This window comes from Panicum virgatum, chromosome 8N (genome assembly GCF_016808335.1).
Source record: "Panicum virgatum strain AP13 chromosome 8N, P.virgatum_v5, whole genome shotgun sequence".
Classification (NCBI taxonomy): Eukaryota; Viridiplantae; Streptophyta; class Magnoliopsida; order Poales; family Poaceae; genus Panicum; species Panicum virgatum.
Window position 1 is genome coordinate 835,660 of NC_053152.1, and position 20,038 is coordinate 855,697.

At 43.8% G+C, this 20,038-nt stretch overlaps 3 protein-coding genes across 10 annotated transcripts; all 3 read left to right on the forward strand.

The window, feature by feature from the left end:
* The first annotated feature begins 444 nt into the window (after window positions 1-444).
* Window positions 445-3,959, forward strand: LOC120686257 (prosaposin-like). Of its 6 annotated transcripts, none has more exons than XM_039968438.1 (6): window positions 445-1,425; window positions 1,616-1,719; window positions 2,501-2,715; window positions 2,883-3,080; window positions 3,148-3,207; window positions 3,440-3,959. In XM_039968438.1, the coding sequence occupies exons 2-6, from the start codon at window positions 1,638-1,640 to the stop codon at window positions 3,596-3,598; spliced, it is 714 nt and encodes a 237-aa protein (XP_039824372.1). In that variant the 5' UTR covers window positions 445-1,425; window positions 1,616-1,637; the 3' UTR covers window positions 3,599-3,959. The 6 variants fall into 6 exon arrangements, with proteins under 6 accessions (XP_039824372.1, XP_039824375.1, XP_039824373.1 ...); XM_039968441.1 differs by having other exon boundaries at window positions 2,534-2,715; XM_039968439.1 differs by having other exon boundaries at window positions 1,620-1,719.
* A 309-nt stretch (window positions 3,960-4,268) lies between these two features.
* On the forward strand, window positions 4,269-11,099 carry LOC120686255. Of its 3 annotated transcripts, XR_005680061.1 has the most exons (14): window positions 4,269-4,453; window positions 4,543-4,707; window positions 5,287-5,385; window positions 5,610-5,696; window positions 5,785-5,853; window positions 5,947-6,043; window positions 6,130-6,232; window positions 6,701-6,825; window positions 7,060-7,173; window positions 7,576-7,689; window positions 8,226-8,357; window positions 8,924-9,004; window positions 9,493-9,609; window positions 10,293-11,099. XR_005680061.1 is itself a non-coding variant. In XM_039968434.1 (13 exons), exons 1-13 carry the CDS (start codon window positions 4,337-4,339, stop codon window positions 10,380-10,382), a joined length of 1,488 nt encoding a protein of 495 aa, XP_039824368.1. In that variant the 5' UTR covers window positions 4,277-4,336; the 3' UTR covers window positions 10,383-11,096. The 3 variants fall into 3 exon arrangements, 2 of the variants coding, with proteins under 2 accessions (XP_039824368.1, XP_039824369.1); XM_039968434.1 differs by lacking the exon at window positions 7,576-7,689 and having other exon boundaries at window positions 4,277-4,453; window positions 6,701-6,917; window positions 10,293-11,096; XM_039968435.1 differs by lacking the exons at window positions 5,287-5,385; window positions 7,576-7,689 and having other exon boundaries at window positions 4,277-4,453; window positions 6,701-6,917; window positions 10,293-11,096.
* On the forward strand, window positions 10,455-12,834 carry LOC120686258 (leucine-rich repeat extensin-like protein 5). Its single transcript, XM_039968444.1, has 4 exons — window positions 10,455-10,498; window positions 11,159-12,152; window positions 12,266-12,331; window positions 12,533-12,834. Exons 2-4 carry the CDS (start codon window positions 11,522-11,524, stop codon window positions 12,544-12,546), a joined length of 711 nt encoding a protein of 236 aa, XP_039824378.1. The 5' UTR covers window positions 10,455-10,498; window positions 11,159-11,521; the 3' UTR covers window positions 12,547-12,834.
* The last annotated feature ends 7,204 nt before the right edge of the window (window positions 12,835-20,038 follow it).

The following is a 20,038-nucleotide window of genomic DNA, read 5'->3' on the forward strand; positions in this document are numbered from 1 at the left end:
TTATATCTCTGCATGCATTGGTTCGGCATAAACATTATTAAGGCCCTGCAAGAAAACCATGTTTCAATGTCTAAACGTACTAGTAGCATCCTACTAGTGCTCAACGAATTCTGCTTGTCCCTACCTGCTACTACCTAAGAAGCCGGATGCACAAAGGTGCTCTGCTACTGCCAACTGCTCAACCGAGCCATCCACCCGCCGGCCGGTCAGAATGCATGCATGATGTGTGGTCAATGCTCGCCTACCTCCTCGCCGCCGCTCTTGGTGTTGATGCGAAACGTAAGTAGGATGCCAGTTGAAAAGGGGGGCCAACGGGCCTCGGCAAGGACACACGTCGATCAACTGCTCAGCAGCACTCACAACTCACTCAGAGCTCATGAACAAGATGAAGATGATCATCGTCTTGTTCAACATGGTCATGATCACCACCGCGGCCGCCTTGGCGTTGCCGCTTCAGCGATTCCACCACGGGCACCTTGGCCGGCATGGGCAGCGGCATTCCTCTCCCCCTTCCCCTCCCCCGCCCCCGCCGACTCCCGCACTGCCGCAATGCGGCTGTTGCGAGCTGTGTCTGCTGGGGCCTCACCGGGAGTTCTTGCCGGCTCCCGGAGCCGGAGGGTCGACGACGACGGCGCCGGCCAACTGCGTCACTTCACTGTCCGTCCTGTCGAGCTGCAGCGGTTTCCTCACAGACGTCGCTCAGCCAGCTCCAACGCCGCACAGCCCATGCTGCCGCGGCCTGGCGCAGTTCCTGGACGGCGCAACGGCGGCGGCAGGACCCTGCGGTGCATGTGCCCGCTCATCACTGGCGGGGCACTGAATGCAATGCTGCCCAAGCCAGTTGATCCCATCCGGATGATTACTTATCTGCCCATCGCCTGCGGCGTCGTGCTTCCTCGAGACCTGATCCCGCTCTGCCTCAACAACGCCACAACCTCGTCGGTCAAGGGGGTGAATTGACCGTCGTCGACACATACTAACTAGGACGACGAAAGCAAAGCAAGCTGCTGCTGCTACTACTACCTACTACTACTACATACTACACAAGGAAGTCTACAACGAACTCGATCCCTCCTCATCAACATGTTAACTCGATCGTACTACATATTACATCGAGCTGGTTATGGTCTTACAGGAATATAACCTTGTATTTGTTTATGCTCCATCAATAGAAACGTACTCCTTGATATGTTTGACTTTTTTTTTCTGTTACTCTTGGCTGGTGAACCCTAAGCGTGCGTGGCACGGCAGGACTCCAAATCCAATCCAATCCGGCACGCATCGCCAACCCAGCCAAGCTGACAGGGATTGAATATTCGTAGCAAGCAGCCTCCGGCCCCCGCCCCTTTTTAGTTCCTTTGCTGCTCCTCGATTTGATTGCTTGCGTTCATCCTCGACCTCGATTGATTCCTCCCTGAGGCGAAGGTGATTGCTTCGATTTGTTTTGTGGTTTCATCTCTATAATTTATTCCTCGATTGCTTCCCGTTCCCCTGCTCCTCCCTCGTCGATCGGTTTCCCCCCAGTCGATTCGTCGTCGGGATTTGGATTCGTTGCCCTTTTTATTTAATTAATTATTAGCACAGCCGAGTGTAATCTTCCTTCCCGTGCGTGCAGGCAGGCAGGCAGGCTGGTCACCATGGGATCTAAGGCACCTTTCTGCCTCTTGCTCCTCTTGCTGCTCGTCGCCCGGGCACCTGCACAAGCCAGGGATCCTGCTGGTATGTACTACTTCCTCCCTAGTTACTGCCTGCTCCATAGCCTTGCCTTCCTACCTTCTCAGGGATGTCTGTTCTCTTCTCTTCACCTTCATTCATATCAGCACCACTCACTCTCGTTATATACTGCCAAACACACAATGGCATGGCATGCTTGTTCCTTGTGTGTTAGCGTTGAAGAAACAAGTACTATCATCTGTTGATGCACTTTTGCTTGCGTATATCTCTCTTGTCCACAAACAAGGCTGGATCAAGTGTGAAGATGTTTAGGGTAAGATTCCACAGCCTTCTGGATGGGATTTAGCATGGCCCTCTTGTGCCCCTACTTCGGTACTATAGATAGATACATGATAATATAGCTCAATCAGGTCATCCATCCATCGCCGGCATCACTCTAGCTAGTAGCTTGATGACAAACGTGATTCTGTGCTAGTCTACCTTGTTCAAGCTTTGCCTTTGGCTCCAGATGGTCCTCTGCACTGCGTAATGCAATGTCGATGGCCACTCTGGTCGCAACGTACCGTGTGGGAAACCCAAAATTCATATATAGCCCACCTATATTATTTCTCTCAATTGCCTGTTGTGGCCAAGTTTGCTATGCATGTATTTCAAGGTAAAGGCGTAGCTAGGATATGTACATTAACACTGATAGAAACATAATACTGCAAAATGTAGACTGAACTAATTAATTATTTGTGCTCAAAACACATGAACCGCCCCTCATTATTTAGCTCTAGTCCTTCTGCCTACAAAACTTATCATACCGGATTTATTGCTTTTTCAGTTTTAGTTGATCTTCACGCAATTGAGCTCCCAGATCACAGCCCTGTCGACAAGGAACATATTCCTGTCCATCTCAAGAGCAGCAGCCCGATATGCTCTGCTTGTGAAAACTTAGCGAGTGGTGCTGTCACTTATCTAAGTGAGAAACAAACACAAGATAAGATCATGGAATTACTTCATCATGCCTGTTCGCAGTCATTCTCCTTGGAACAGAAGGTAGTAAGATTTTCTGTTTATTCTTATAATTATGGGTGACAGTACGTTTGTGTATTGTTGAAAAGAAAAATACCCATCACTGCATGTCATGCTCGAAAGATACTCCCTAAAGGACAATGGTAGATAGGTTCATTATAGTTATCATTAACATTCTTCTATCTCTGCAGTGTGTTGAATTGATGGACTCCTATGCAACTCTGCTGTTTGCCAAGATTTCGGAGATCAAGCCAGAAGAGTTCTGCAAACAGTATGGCCTGTGCAGGGATACCACCTTTTTCTCTGGTGTGGGTAGTGACAGCACTTGTGTGTTTTGCCACCACCTTCTTGATGAAATTATGTCCAAACTGAAAGATCCAGATGCGGAGGTAATTGCTTTGTGCCGTTTATATACCAGCCTTTCTGGACCTAACATTTCATATTTGATGTCTGTAGTTTGAGATAATTCAAATTCTCATCAAGGAGTGCAACAAGATCGAAGGTCATGTCCAGCAGGTAAGCAATTTGGTACTTTTTTCGAACGACCCATTGATGTGTAAACTTTTGCTTAAATTGCAGAAATTTTAGATTTAGTTCCCTGCAAGAACAAAAAACTTGCCTAAATGTTTATCCTTAGAACTGTGTGTATAAATCTAAAATTTAATACTAGGAGCTCTTTTCTGCTTCTTCAGTTAATATATTATGCAAGTATGGCATGCATTTGATCATATTATTATCTGGTTGCCAGTGCAAGAGATTGGTCCTGCAATACATTCCCCTGATCATGGTAAATGGCGAGAAGTTCCTTGAGAAGAATGATGTGTGCGCACTCGTACAAGCGTGTCCAGCTAGTCAAAAGACTACAATCAGCTCATTCTTGGACGATGGATTGGTGAGCGATGCATGAAGATTGGAAGATTACAAAAATCGCCGTGGATTGGTGAGTGATGCATGAAGATTGGAAGATTACAAAAAGCGCACGGCGATGGTGAAAATAGTATTATTCCTTGTACATAAGGCGATAAACCAAGGGCTTCTGTATTGTGTCCATGTACTTATATTGTGGATGCAATTGTTTTACGATACAACAACAACATAGCCTTTTGTCCCAAGCAAGTTGGGATATGCTAAATTGTTTTAAGATAGCAATCTGTTAATATTCTGGGAGCTGAAAGAAATATCATGTGCTAGGCTACGGATGCTGTCAATAACTTGTCAAGAAATATTTCAGATGTAGCCAAATAAAACAGCAAGATTGTTTGTAATTTCGCATCAAAGGTTTTGTGGCTTCGGAGAAGTATGCATCCGGAGTCTAAACGTTTCATAGACAACAGCAAATTCGTCACAATAAGGCACATGCTGCAACAAAAGTGTTGCTCCTTGGCTGGATAACAATATTTACAGCAGTTCTTACCAAAAAAAAATCAATATACACAGAACGAATTTTTGGGAGATATGCCTAGGCAAACAGTATCCCCTGTCAATGTTCATACTCTTGGATGGGATATTTTAAATTGTATTTTTGAATTTAGCTCACAATTTGCCCAGAGGATCGGCAGGATTTGCACAAAGACTTTCTTCCAAAGGTTGGTTATAGTCAAACCCAAGCCGGCTGTTTACTGGCAGGTCGAAGGCCCCGCCGGAAATGACGACGCCTCGTCGGCTCCTCCGCGCACGCGCCGAGGCGGCGGTAGCCTCCGTGGTAACCGTCCTCCCCCACGAGATCCGTCCTCTTCTCAGCGCCAGTGCCACCTTCTTCTTCGTAAGCCTTTTGCCTTCGATCCATCTCATGGTTTCTCCAATTTTGCAACACCCCGAATCAAAGGATTTTGTGTTGTGGTGTATGCACAGATCCTGAGCGCTTACTTCGTGGTGCTGCCGCTCCGTGACGAGGGCGCCATCTCCCTGGGTCTGGACACCCTCCCGGGCCTCTTCGCCGGCTCCCTACTGCTCACCGTCCTCGCCGCCCCAGTCGCCTCCCTCGTCTTCTCCCTCCCATCCATCCCCAAGCCCAGGGTCTGTGCCACTTCCCTTTCCTGATCTTGGCCGTTTTATTTTCCTGGGGAGCACTACATCCATTCTGATGTGTGCTTTTCCTTTAGATAAGTTGCTGCCAGAAGCTGCTCCACTTAGATTGTTCAGAAACAGAAAATTATAGGCTTTGCATTTGAGCTTGTTGTAGTCGAATACTTGAATGTCCAAAAACTGCATTAGCATTCCTCCGAGTTCAACTGCAGGATTGCATGTCCAATTCAATGTTTTCACTCACAGTGTTGATTCTTGGTTTCTGGTCATCTGATGTCAAAATTAGGAATTCAGACGTTACTAACAATGCAAACTTTGTCTTGTGGTCGATTGAAGTTGCAGGTCCATTTAGAATTAGAAATATCCATTTTAAGAGCAAGCAAAACGTTGACACCACTGAGAGATTTCATTATTTGGGTCTCAGTTCTCATGTCTTGGATAATTCTGCTAAGGCCAAAAGATAGTTTTCAAACCAAAAGTTTTCTTGTGTTTTTTTTGTTTTTCTTCATCTTAATGAGATATCCATTTTAAGAATACAATCAACTTCTTTCTTAATATCTGTGGTTTCAGGCTTTGGTTTTGATACATAGGTTCTTCAGCATCTCTCTTGTTGCATTTTTTGTGCTTTGGTTTGCTTCTAGCCCCAGGCAATCTCAATCCGTCTCCCAGGTAATATATGTCAACAGTATCTTGGATTATTTTGAGTCTGCATGCATCAAACTTATAACAATTTTTTGAAGTCTTGAGGGAAAAAGGATCCTCCAAGATCTCTTCTGTTTCACACTCCAGCCACATTCTGTGTCTTCATGAATTCCTAATCAAGGAGCAACAGTTTTTCTTCCTTTTACACCAAAGAACTTATATTTCCTTCTACTTTTGATGTCATGATCAAGTCTAGTGAAGATGGTTCAAGTAAGCATGCAGGGTGGGAAAACCACAGCTGGTTCTACATAGTAGTGAGAATAAGCTTGTTTCTTTGGGTACGTCCTCTCGTATTAATTAGAATTATCCTGTTTATGTTTTGGATATTGAAGCTGATTTAATTCGAACAACTCTCTCCATCTGAAGGTTGCTTTACTTAATCTCATTACAATATCGTCAACTTGGGCAAGGGTAATTGATGTCATGGATAGTGAGGTATCATTACAATTACAATGCACCACCAAGTATGGATAATTCTTAGTAGTTTCTTTCCTTTCGTTTCAACTCTTTTTTGTCCTTTCAATTCAGTCAGGTTCAAGATTGTTTGGTTTTATTGGGGCCGGTGCTACGCTAGGGCAGCTTTTTGGTTCATTGTTTGCTGCAAGCATGGCATGGCTAGGACCCTGTACGCACGTTTCTCTATGAATATTCTCGTACCATAGCAATTCATGTATGGTATTTCTCAAATGCAATTTTGTATCTTCTGAACAGTTATGCTCCTTTTTTCGTCCCTCCTGATGGAACTTGCTGCTGTATCATCTAAAGGAATTTGCATTGATGATAGTCAGGGTTTAGTTGAACTGTCTCCAACAGGGTATGTGATTCTTACGGACATTTTTTATAAACATTATTGATTTCTTCTTGTTGCTTTGAGATGACCAATCTACAATCTGCATCTTTTATGGACATTTTTTTGTGGTTCATTGCTGCCACAAAGATAATTTATAAATCTGACTCTTTGTGATCAACTATAAACTTTATTGTTTTTTTCGATTCATGATGAAAATACAAGTTGGAAAGGTTGCCATTAGGTCCTAGGTGTTTTTCTTCCGTTTCTGTTTTTTCTCTGTTCTGGGTTTTCTGGATAATGTCGTACCATCTGTTTTGCTTCTTATATATCTTAATATTGATGGGCAGCTCCTTCCAGTTCGAGGAAAAAAAAAGAGAGGAAAGCTGCCTTTACACTGAGTTTGTAGGCACCACTAGGATTTAGTTTGATTTTTTTTTTGGTAATGTTCCTCTGTTAGAATTGAAAACATTTCGTATCTTTCGCTGACTGCAGGGCAGAAAAGAATCAAAATACACAAAACACAGAGACTGATGATGAAATGTCTTCACTGGTCACTTCGCCTACATCGCCTTTCCAATCTCGAAAGGCCAGCTCTGAGATTTTTGTAATGTTTGAAGGTTTCTGGCTCATCTTGCGCTCGCCCTACCTGATATACATATCTCTATTTCTATGGCTAAGTGCAGTGGTCTCATCCTTCTTTTATTTTCAGGTATGGGTATTCTAAATATGTATCGTTATATGCACCGTAAAGCTTGCTTGTAATCCTTTGAACATATTAGTTTTAATTGCGTGATCTGTACAAAGGACTCATCATTGCTCTCCAAATCACACCTTTTCTCCATGATTTTCAGAAAGTAACAATAATAGCTACTACAATATCAAGTCCAGCTGCCAGAAGGAGAACATTTGCACTGATAAACAGCTTTATAGCAGTTTTCATTCTTGTGGGACAGCTCACTTTGACGGTATTTTGTTCATCTCCAAACTATCCTCAGCCATCTATTTCCATGTATTCCTGTTACATTTTCAGTGAGCTTGCACATCCAATTTTTTTACCACAATGTAGATCTTGTATGTGAACCATCATGAGAAAGAAATGTAAAGTGTTTGTAGTCTGTTTCCTTAGTTCTATTGATTGTCATGCTTTCAGCACTGGGTACACTGTATCAGTCATCTATTTCCAAGTTCTCTCATTATATTGTGAATGAGTCTTCATATCCCAGAAACAAAATACTACCATGTAGATCTAGAATGCCAAACATCATGAGAAAGAAATGTAACTGTTTGTCTTCTGTTTCCTTAATTCCAAGAAATGTAACTGTTTGTAGTCTGTTTCCTTATTTCAATGATTGTCATGTTTACAACAGGAGACTTCATCAGACTGCACACTACAAGATCAATTTTGAATTGTGTGTCCAACATTGCAAAACTATCTAATTTGCATTTGTCAATGCTTTTCATGCGCTTCCAGTGTATTCAGTGTATGGGCTCCATCTACTCTATGAAAAAATTCACTTGTATGGTTTTAATAAACTAGTTGGTCATGTTTGTTCCTTGTGTGGCAGTTGTTTCAGATAGAATGTGATCTTCTTGTTTCTTATAGAGTAATTTATGTTATGTGAAACTCTATTTATTCTTTTGAAGAAAGAAGATACTCCATAGAATGGATCTCATTACTTTTTCCATTCCTGAGTACTCCCCTGTGAGCTTAAATATGTTCCAACCTATATTTATTGTACAATGCAATAAAGTCCAAATGATTCATGTTGTGTTTTCTCCTATTCAAATTCCAAAAAATTGATATTTTATACTTTCTCTGTGTTCATTATTGATGAGGTTAATTATTATAAACTTATCCAAATTCCAATGATATCCACAATAATGATTTGTCTTGACCAAATAGTAAAAGGTCTGCAATCATTGATGAGGTTTAGTATTTTAAACTTTCCTCGTATTTATAGTTACAAAATCTTGGGTTTTTAATGATTCCTGTTATGTAAATTTCCAAACATATCAGGGCCATATCCTTACTGTTGCTGGTGTAACCGTTGCTATCTGTGCATCTCCGCTAATTGCAGCCTCAAATATGGTTGCCCTTGCTGTATGGCCAACTTGGATTGCTGTGGCTATCACCGAAACAATTCGAAAGGTATCAAATATCAATAGATTAGGGACCTCCAGTTTACTGTCCAAATGACACATTCATTATCATTTGTATTTGCATATTTGAGACTCATTAAATCTGAAGTTTAGTAATCAGCAGTCACAAAGATGGGTTTGTATAGAAGAGTTTGTGGATCGTAATATATCTACTTTGTCCTATGGTTCCCAAGCTGCGAAATTACCATTTGACATGATTTTTTTCTATAAATTTGTTAATATTCATGCTGCTTCATTCAGTTTCATCTAAAGCAGTGCAGCATTACACAAGGTTTTACATTCGGCTATGTTCAAAACTTATCGTATAATGCTACTTTGCCATAGATGTGGTTCACATTGTAGCATTAGGTTTATCAGTGCAACTGCAATGGGATTCTTTTTTCTTCATTTACCAACACTAATTTAGGGCACAAATTGCAACTCAATACCAGGTGGAGCTGTTGAGTACCTACTCAGTGTTGTATATATTTTGTGTTATAATTGCTATATTCAGATAATCAGGAATCTAAGGAGTTGTTTTAGTTTTCTGTTATCCTAATCTTTGATTCTTTACAGGTAATCACTTATGTTTTGACAAGGCCCGGAAGGGAGTTGTTGTTTACAGTTGTATCACTGGATGAAAAGTACAAAGCCAAGGTACAAGATTAGTTCCATATCTAATTATGAGCTTGTTGACCAAGAGCAGAGAAAGGCAACATGACTTTGTACTCCATAGAATCAGGCATACAAAATGTTCTGTAACTAATATTTATGTTATTCTGACTTCTTTTTGAAAGGTTTCACAATGTTATTTCAAATAGGATGGTAATGTGCCAAAACATCCTCATGCTACCTTCAGACTGATTGTATAACAATATTGCAATTTTAGTTCACTGTGCACATAAGAGCCATATCAATCTCTCAAAATATAAAGTTGCAGAAAAAGGAGTAAATTTAAGGATCTAAGTTTGATGAAAGTCATTTTTTCAGCTGACTACTTCCCTTATTATGAGTATCAGATTCTTTAAAAGTATGTTAGCTAATATTGCCGAATGATGTCAAAAATATTCTTAGGTTGCTTCCTGTTTTTCCTCTTGGTTTTGCAAATTTTGTTACATTTAAAACATAAATGTGTTTTCTTGTAGGTTTCTATAGATGTTATTGTCCAAAGGCTAGGTGATGCGACAGCTGCTGGAATTTATAGTTTGCTGTTCAGCAGACTTGAGAAGAAAGCAACCATGGTTACCCTCTATGCATTGCCGGTATGAATCATATTGTAGTTTTTTGCTAACTCTTTCCAGATGTTTCGCACGTGGTTTTCATGTTTCATGTTGCCCATTGAAATTTGAGGTGTATTGCTGAAATGCATACATGCACTCCATCAACATGCTATACTTCATTAGTATAAACTAGTTTAATCAGAGTCCACATGTGCTGCTGCTTTAGTTTCATTTGTTAAGAAAAAAAAAGAAATTGCACATGGAGTCTTCCGCTTAGTGCTCAGAACGCAAGCAGCTTTTCCATTTCTGCAAGGATTCCCATCCCCATTAGAGGGCATGCGTTTCAGGAGTTTCTAGGTGACATTTTTGTTTACTGAACACAAAGTCTACTAGGAATCCAAAATTCATATAGAAGATGTAAAGTCAAAAATTATTATACACAAATGCAGAAAATGATTAACTCTTGCAAGCAAATCCTTATATTAGGAAAAACCTAACTAGGTGGCATTGTAAATAAAGAAATAGACATCCAAATTCAAGTAGGAGACATGAACCTGGGTGGTGGGTGTACACCCAATTCGTCCCACCTCAACTAGGCTCACTTCCTCAAACTCTTCTATTACATAATAAAAGGATTGCTAGATAAATTTATTCTTCTCTCATTTACTTGGTCCTGGGATAGATCTCTGAAGAGTCATTGTTTTTGTTTTCCTTTTTCATATCAGCTCTGCTTCCTGTGGCTTCTCACTGCGTTTCATTTGGGGCGGCTCCAGACAAGTCTTGCCAGGCTTAAGGCGGCTCCTGTGGCATCCTAATTCCTGAAGGGCCAAAAATTGATACCATATATATTTTCACATTATCACCAAGACTGAAGCTGTTTGCTTCTGCTGTTTTCTTCTCTTGGTTTTGACTCTACAGATAACTACTGGAGGTAATGACACGAGATAGACAATGCGTTCAGCATGTAGAAAGCATGGTTGCTGGAGGACATTCCCCTGTGGATATTGAACTGCTCGTTTCAAGGAGCAGCAGATTCATGGAGGAACCTTTGAATCTTGAGTGTTCCTTTCAGGATGGATTGGATTATTTCGGAGTTAAATACAGAGAAAAAGTTCAACATATGGAAGAGATAGATCAAGATACATAGAGGAGTGTTAGGACTACACATAGTAGTAGAATAATTTTTGGTTTTTGTACCGGTACCTGCATGGCAGGAACTAAGTCATGCAAATTGCAAGGTATATACGCCGATGTTAATGAATGCAGAAAGAATCGTCTCGGCAAGACATGCAATTGTCGATACTGAACCTCCTTGCTTGTTTCAAAGAATGGCAGGTCATCAAGAAAGCCTTTAAATGCAGTGTTTTCCTTCTAGGATGAATTTGCAGTCAACTACAGAGAGATTTCAACATGTAGTATTATATAGAGAAAATAGGGGTGCTAAGCCTACATGTAATGCAGAATATTTCTCAATTTTTGTATGATGCAAAACCCAAGTTAATATATTACACCGTCCTCTTTTCTTGCTTTAACTTGCATGAGGAATGATGTTGTTATTCGTAGCTGAAAGACTTTCAACTTGCATCTGCAGCTACAGACTCGGCAAACCAAACGTGCAACTATTTGGTGCAGACGACACAATAATTATTACTAGTTGCTGCATGAGGGACAGTTGCGTTGCAGGTATGATGTTGTTCGTAGGAAATCATACAGCTCTCTTGAAATGCTGCATTTTTTCCCCTTGTACAGGTGACTTGCATTTCTTTTGAAAACTAGGAATCTCAAAATGGAAGGGAAGAACCACGGCCTTTGGGGGGCCATGGAGAATTAGAAATGACAATCACCAAAGCGAGTTATAAAGCGGGACATTAGATCATCGAGCAGAGCAGTAAGCACAGGTAGAAGCCGTTGTTCATCGTCAGTCGATCCATACATTTTCCGTGCAGTGCCATCCATGTCGATACGCATCGCCGTCGTCCTTGCCGTGGCTGCTGCCGTCATGGCGGCGGCGCGGCCATCTGAAGCAGCGTCAGGCACATCGGACGCCGACGCGCTCCGATTCCCTGGGCGGCCGGGCGGCAGGGCACGCAGCCCCATCTTCCCTGGCTTCCCCGGAGCGAGACCGTCGCCGCCAGCACCCGGCTTCCCGGGCGCACCGAGCGCAAGGCCTGCACCGCCGGCACCAGTGCCGTCGACGCCGGTGTTTCAGCCGCCTTGCCCCAAGGCACCGCCGTCTGGGTCTGGCTTCCCCGGGCTGCCGGGCAGCGTTGGCGGTGGCTCAACTCCATCGTCGCCGATGGATTGCGTGACGCCGCTGGCGGGGCTGATGACCTGCGGGACGTTTCTGACGGGGAGCGAGTCGGAGACCCCCACGCCGCAGAGCGAGTGTTGCAGCGGGCTCGGGGCCTTCCTGAACACCTCGTCGGCGGCGGGGGACGGCGACCGGACCCTGCGGTGCCTGTGCCCGGTGATCCTGGGCGACGTCAACAAGATGCTGCCCAAGCCTGTGGATCCCGTCCGGATGATGTATCTGCCCATCGCCTGCGGCGTCGTGCTTCCACCCCAGGTCCTCTACATCTGCTTCAGTGAGTAGTGTCGTCGATCTTCCATTCCATTCCATTCCATGGCTGCTAAGTCCTCAATCCTCTTGCATGTCCATGGATGGCTGATGATGGCTTGAACACAATTAATAATGCAGCTGGTGGGCAGCAAACCCCGCCGCTCGTCGGCCGAATTCCTGACGTCTGGGAGAAGCCATCTGCAGGCAAGCGAGCAATGCAATTTACTTTTACTACTTATGGCGAATAACACGTCAAATTGCTCTTGTGCTAGCTACCTCCTAGCATTCTAGTTCCCTGCAACTTAACAGTAGCTGCCTTACAGTTATTCCCTGCAATTTAACAGTAGCTAGATTTTGATCTGTGATGACATTCTTGTTGCTGTTTCTCCCATATATTCTTTGCAGCTCTGTCACCGTGACCATTCAACGACCATGACGATCGGAGAAGATACAGTCATACATACATATATGATATATAGTAACGATATATATACTTCAAAGTTGAGGCGTGCAGTGTCTGATCCATGTGTCAGCATGCACTTCAGAAATGAACCATTAGGGTTTGATTCATGTGTCCGATCGATCTGATGTAAGAGCGAGCGTGTTCTTAAATTTGAAGGAGAAATATATGTAAGCCAAGTCATAGAGTTCGAAGCATACCATGTACTCCTATATAGTACTTAATTTATGAGATATTTTCACAACTACGTACTCTCCGTTCTCTTTTGATAGAATTATTTCATACTGGCATAATGACCAAAGAGGAGGATGACTCTACTTATCATTCAATTAATCAAGTCATGTAGTGAGAAAATTTTCCGTCAGGATTCCTCGGTGTCAACGTCGCACCAATCTCTGTTTAAGGAGTTAAGTATTACTCTGCATGAGAATTAAAAGGGTTGTTTGTGTCATTCCCAAGATTGCAACTCAAATTGAAATACTAAAAAATAAAATTCAATTTTGAAAATAGGACTATCAAAAGAGGATGTAGGGAGTATTATAAATAGTGATGTGAGCCTTCAACAAATAGATCTCCTATGTTGGAATGGAAGTATATATTTGTCGACAAAGTTAATTGTGCTCACATTGACACTCAGGCCGTAGTATAAATTTCATAAATTAAACGTGTATGTATGGATGCATGAATGTATATGGGAGACCTGAGGAATAAATTATAACAAGAAAGAAGCTCATATCAGCATGTACAAATTGGTGATAATACTAAATTGAAAAGTGAAAAATCAATTAGTTGAGTATTTGTGCCAAATAAATATGCCATACTACCTCCATATCGGAAAAAAATGTCGTTTTGGACAAGGTTTAAGTCAAACATTGGCAATATAAATCATGAATAACTTTTAAATTATTGAGTTTGAAAAAGTGAAAGCCATATAAATATATTTGTCTTAAAAAGCACTTACATAAAAAATATACCTACCACTTTTCAACAAATATTTTTATAAAAATAAGCAGTCAAAGTTATGCTTTGGAGACTGTGTCGCTGTCATAAATGTCTTCTTGAAAGGATCTTTTGATGTCGCCTAGAGGGGGTGAATAGGCGTTTAAAAATTTCTGCAAAATGCAGCACTTAAAACACAAGTCAGCACACAGACCGGTCAGACCGGTCAAAGACTTAGTCGCAGTGCACAGCAAGCAACCGGTCAGACCGGTTGGAGAGACCGGTTAGACCGGTCCTGTGCAAAACCTGTTCAAATATCAGAGTTTTCCCCTTTTTTTACTTTAGCATAAATACAACTTGATGTAGTGCCTCTGTAGGTGATGTGAAAAATATTTCTAGTCCCTGCACACACAGAAACAATACAACTAAGTAGATCGAAGCGGAAGCATAAAGTGAAGGTAGAGAAATAAGTAGTGAGGCAAACCAAAGTGGAGACACAAGGATTTGTTTCCCGAAGTTCAGATTCACCAAAGTGAATCCTATGTCTCCATTGAGGAACTCGTTGGGCGTGAGTCTCTTTCAACTCGATCCCTTGAGTTGGGTCTTTTTCAACCACTCCTCCTTTCCATTATCTTGATTCTTTCCATCAAGGGGGCAAGATCATGCCCGCACAGACTTGCCACTGCTCACCACACCGTCGGGAGCTAGCCGGCGACGCCTAGCCGTCTAGGAGGCTCACCTCCAAGAGTAACAAATGCAAATTAAAAACTTTGACAGAACCAAGAGTGCTCAAACTATGTTTGCTCCCAGCTGCTCGAAATCGAGCTCTCACTATGGTCACTTTGCTCACACACTCAATCTCTCAACCCAATCAAATGATATGCAATCTAGTTAGCACAACTCACAAAGAGTGTTGGGGAGAGCTAGCTGGTCAAGAAAATACTTCAAGGAGCTCAAAAATAGCCAGTGAACTAGCAGCCCACGAAAGAGAGGGCCAAGGGGTATATATACCAATCTTCCAAAAACTTTGTCAGAGCAGACCGGTCAGACCAGTCCCCCAAGCCTATGGCTGGGCAAAATACCCGAAACCCGAAGCCTGAATCCGAAAAACCCGAACCCGAACCCGAAAAATCCGAACCCGAAAAACCCGAACCCCAATTCGGGTTCTAACCCACGGTACCCGAAATTATTACGGGTAGTTCGGGTATTGGGCCACGGTGCCCGAATTACCCGAACTACCCGAAATCAGCCCACTCAAGTCTATTTGTTTATTTTTGGCCCAGTGGCCCAGCCCACCAGCCCACCGCTCCACCAGGCCACCGCTCCTAACCCTAGCGAGCAGCGCCCCAGGCCCCACCGCCCCAGCCTCCAGACGCGGAGCCGCCCAGACAAGAACGGATGCACACAAGCTTCTCTCTACTCAAGTCCTTAGCCTTGCTTCTTGGATGATTGAAAGATCAAATGAGTGGAATGTGAAGCTCAAGGTGGCTCTCAACAATAGAATGAGTGTATGAGTATTGCCTGGTGTCAAGAGAGTTCAAAATGACCAATTGGAGGGGTATATATAGGCAGCTCACGCGGATAGAGCCGTTGGAGAAAAGCTGCCATAAAAGTACGCAACGCCGGTTAATCCGACAACCCTCCAAAAGTCATCGTCGGTTTAACCGATGAATGTAAATTGCCCATTTAAAAAACTAGCCGTTACAGCTCGGGCAATTTAACCGACGTATCATCGGTTTAACCGGTGAGCCATGTTTTCAAATCGTCTAGTCGAACCTAGTCGCCATGGGACCGATCAGACGACTAGTCGCGATTAGTCGTCGATCAGGCCGATTAGTCGAGCTTAGTCGGTCCTAGTCGTCTACCTAGTCGTCCTATGTGTCACAGGACCAATATGATATATGTACTACATATTACTTAATAAAAAGCAAGTATGAAGGCAACAATAATGGTCGATTTTTCACTTATTTGTGAGAGATGATTTGTGAACTGTCCAGAATTCTGTATTCCTGTCCCATAGTCCATATTCCTGTCTCTCAGCCTCTATATACAAAAAACCTAATGGGCCACCTTGCCAGCCCATCACCGGCCGAGCCCCACAACTCAAACAGCCCACAAAACAATCTCAAGTCTGATCGTTTTCCAACCTGATCGTGCGACTAATCGCGATTAGTCGACGACTAGTCGGACGACTAGAAAACTAGTCGCCCAGACCTACTCGGTGTCCCTTATCGGGGTCACCGGACCGATAAGCCCGACTAATCGCGATTAGTCGGACGACTAGATAACATGGCCGGTGAGTGTAGTTGTACACTGATCAACTGAAAAACCAACTCTCTGGACAACTGCACCGACACTAACTCAAATCCATCGTCGGTTTAACCGGTGAGTATAAGCTTAGAAATCCCTGGAAAACCAACATTATGGACAACTGCACCAATGTTAATTTCAAATATCGTCGGTTTAAACGGTGTATTCAGTGTCCATGCTTCAGTGACAGTGTTTAACCGACGTATAGAAAATTGATGTCGTCGGTTAAACCGGTGATAAGACTTTTTCCTGATTTTGTCTGTTTTGATCTGAGTCTTGAATGAAATCCAAATATTCTTGAGATATGAGTTGAATAGAATTTGTTTGAGTTTCCAAGAACCTGAGTGACCAATGTGTGCATCCACTTTTTGATTGACCATGTCCATGCTCAAGTTACTTAGCCTTAACCCCTCTTAATAGTGCGATCTCTACAAAACTATAAAACCTATACTAACATAAGTGTCCTTCTCAACATTGCGACACTTAGGACTAGAAAGATCCTTAGTCTTGGTATATACTTGAGTTGAATACCAAGATCGCCTTTTTGAATGATGAAATTTAGGGGCCTCTTTAACATATGATCCAATGAGCGATAAGATTTCATTAAGCTGCACAAACTCATTAGTCACAATAATGGTTGTCATTAATCACCGAAACATACCTAGAGGGCCTAGATGCTTTCAACGCCCTGTGCGGACGTGCCTGGCATTGCTCCCACCGCTGCGCTGCCAACTCCCCGTACCTTCCTCTACTGCAGTACCCTCGGATGGTGTACGAACCTTGACCAGCGCAAGACCACCGTCAACAGTACCCTCGGCGCCGCGCCAAGTCAGACGTGAAGGACGGTACGACCAACAGCAACCGCCACGATGCCCATAGGAGTCACAGGACGCCAGCGCGATCCCCGCCTGGCTAAAGGGCTTCCAAGGACGACTTCCACGCCCGACGCCATACTCTCCAGTGCCCCGGCAACAGCAACTACACACTATTCTCCCACGATTCGGGGGGAAGACGACGACTTCTGAGATATCCCCATGCATGTAACCGCCCCTCCTTGTGTCTATAAAAAGAGGAGGCAGGCTCCTTCCCGAGCCATCTGGCAACACACGTTCACGGCCTAACACTTGCAACCCACAGAACACACACCCACTCTCCAGAGCTCGATATTGGCACGTGCCTCAATCATCCTCACCTGTACCAGAGACTTGGGAGCTTCTCTCCCTCTCTCGCCTCGCTTGTACTCCCCTACTATAAGCACTTCGGTGCAAGATAATACAGTGCACTCGCACAACCCTGCTGGACGTACGGCATCGAACCAGGATAAACCCTTGCGTTACTGTGTTACTTATTGCATCAATCATCTAGGATTAGGGACACGCGGCATCGATTACTAGTTGGTGCTAGGCCGCGAGGTCCAGACACCGACAATATGTGCCTTTTTGCATGCTGCAACGGTACCCATGGATGCTTGTTGCATGATTAGGAATGCATATATTGTCCATTCAACATAGAGAGCCATGCACCTTATATTTACACGATCCATTGATGTGGTTATTTGCTAGCTATCTCTTCTTAGAAATGAAGTGGTATATGTCCATCCTCTTCCCAACAAGGGTCTCTATCTCAGTCCAAAGAATAAACCAAGTAGCTGGTATGAGCGAGTGACGATGAGATCTTGGAGCGAACCAAATGTTGTCGTCAACATACATCAGATGGGGTGTGCCTCCGCATGTGTTGTCGCTTTGTGGTGTGGGGGTTTGGTCCTGCATTCGTGTCAGGAATGGAGTTGTAGTCGATGAGCCTGCCAGGGGCATGAGGCACTCGGCCGGGGACGATGGCGGATGTGTTTGTGCCCTGCGGCAGGAGGACGGGGCTAGAAGGGACGTGGTGCAGGTGGGGGCATTCCAGTGACCCGTCGCTCGTCAGGCTCTCCCGGCGACAAGGTACTGTTACAAAGCGGGTTTCTAGGCGGAGGGGGCCCTGGACTGCTGGTACGCGATGTGAGGGTGGGGATGGAGGTCGGAGGGGTTGGTGGCGCCGATGATACTACTGCTCCAGGAACAGTATGGAGGCATCATGCATCTCGACCAGATCATCACTTTGTGTCAGGTGATGGAGCTGATGTTTCTTGCGTGACATGGAACTGGCCGACTTTACTGGCGTGCCTAGGTTTCGACGATGCGATGCAGGGCGCTGCTGAAAGCATCTAGGTCCGTGGATGCTAAATGGTAACTTTCGGTGATTAGTAACAACGTTTGTGGTTAACATGTGTTTTTAAGGATCAACCGTTTAATCGTTGTCGCAAATGAAAGGAGACCCCTTAAAATTAACATTCAACGACACGGACTCAATTTCACAAGATTAAGGACCTTTCTAGACTCAAGTGTCACAAGGAGATGAAGGACACTTGATTTAGTATAGGTTTTATAGTTTTTAGTTCATGACCGTACTATAAAGAGGGGTTCGGAAGTTAGTAGCTTGACCATTCCTTGAGTTGGCCTTAGATTTCATGCACACTTGCTCAAGATCAGCTCAAGACCTGCTATGAAACTCAGAAAGTCACTTGAAAGAAGAAAGAATCGAAGATCAAATCAAATCCAAGTCAGAAATGAGAAACAGGAAAATCTCAGTGTGCTTGGATAATCCGACACCCCTGTGGTCGGACTATCCGACCAAAGCAGCTGGATGATCTGACGAAAGAAATGCAAGGTCGAACTAATGGTCGGGTTATCCTTCAGAGAGCCTTTTTTTTCCAGGGTTTGAAACATCCTTCATGCTCGGATAATCCGACGCTATATAGATGGCACGTCGGACTAAGCGTCGGATCATTCTCCAGAGAGCTTGTTTTTCAGGTTGGAATTTTCTCTTCAGGACCGGACAATCCGACGCATGGTTCTTGGAGCGTCGGACTAATCAGCAGGAGTAATGATCATGGCCGTTGCTTCAGAATTCAAATTTGACAATAGCACCGGATGATCCGACGGTGGACTCAGTACACGTCGGACTAAGCCGTCGGATGAATGACATTAGCAAAGTGTTTAAAATATAACAGCTACCGTCGGATCCGACGCCCTTGTCAAGATAGGGTCGGATTATCCGACGCTTCTAACTTTTTCAGAAAAGTTGGTAACGGCTACTAGGTGATCTCTAGCCTATATAAGGGGGTGCCTCGGGTCATTTGAGCTGCTTTTTGAACCTTTGAACACCTGAGGTCACCCTTGTGCTGAGAGAAGACATCTAAACACTTGAGATCAATCATTTCCATCAAGAATTCAATCCTTGGAAGAGTGCAAGTGTACTAGAGCTTAGGGCCGACTTAGTGATGGTCAAGTGAAGGCTTAGGACTTGTTACTCTTGGTGTTTTACGGCACTTAGACGGTCTTGGTGATCGGAGGCTCTTGGTGAGCTCTTGAAGTTTGTGGGAGCCCCAAGAAAAAGGAATTGTACACAGTCTGAAGCCCGCCATTTCGGAGATAGAGAAGAGGTATTCTTAGGGATCACTCGCTCTTGGTGATGCGCCGACTTCACCACCGACTTGGCGATGGCGATGGCGGCCTGCACCACCGACTTGACGGCGTTGTACACGCGGGGGCACGAGTAGGAGTAAAGCCGGTGGATAAGCTGCGCCGACGAGGTGCGGTCGGCCAACACAGTGAGCATCAAGGGGACAGCGACGACGCCTGCACCACCTTGCAGCTGATGCGGCTCGAGTAGCCAGGGTCGATCGAATAATATAATGGAAGCTAGCTATTCTCTGGTGTTCGATCTTGGTGTGCAAGTGCTGCCTGCGTGCAGTACAGTGTGCTTGTTGCCTGGAGAGAGATATATAGCTTATTCAGCTCAGCTGGGGAATAACATGGATATTTATAGCTAGTGCCATACTCCCTCCGTCCTGAAATATAGGACATTTTAGAGTTCAAATTTTATACTCAAATGTAAGGCATTCTAAGTTGAGAGTGGATAAAACCATCTTAATTGTACATTGTTTTCTAGTCTTTTCCAATTGAAAGACGTGCATGTAACTATGTAGGGGGAGGCGTATGTGGGGAAGGTACATGGGAAAAAGCATGGTACTTTAATTAGCATATATTTAATTACTCAAATAGTGTCCCAATTCTTAATTATTAGGAGTAGGAGAGTCTTTTCTCATCTCCATAATCTATTGAAAAAAATCTTTAAATGATCTACATTTCACGACGGAG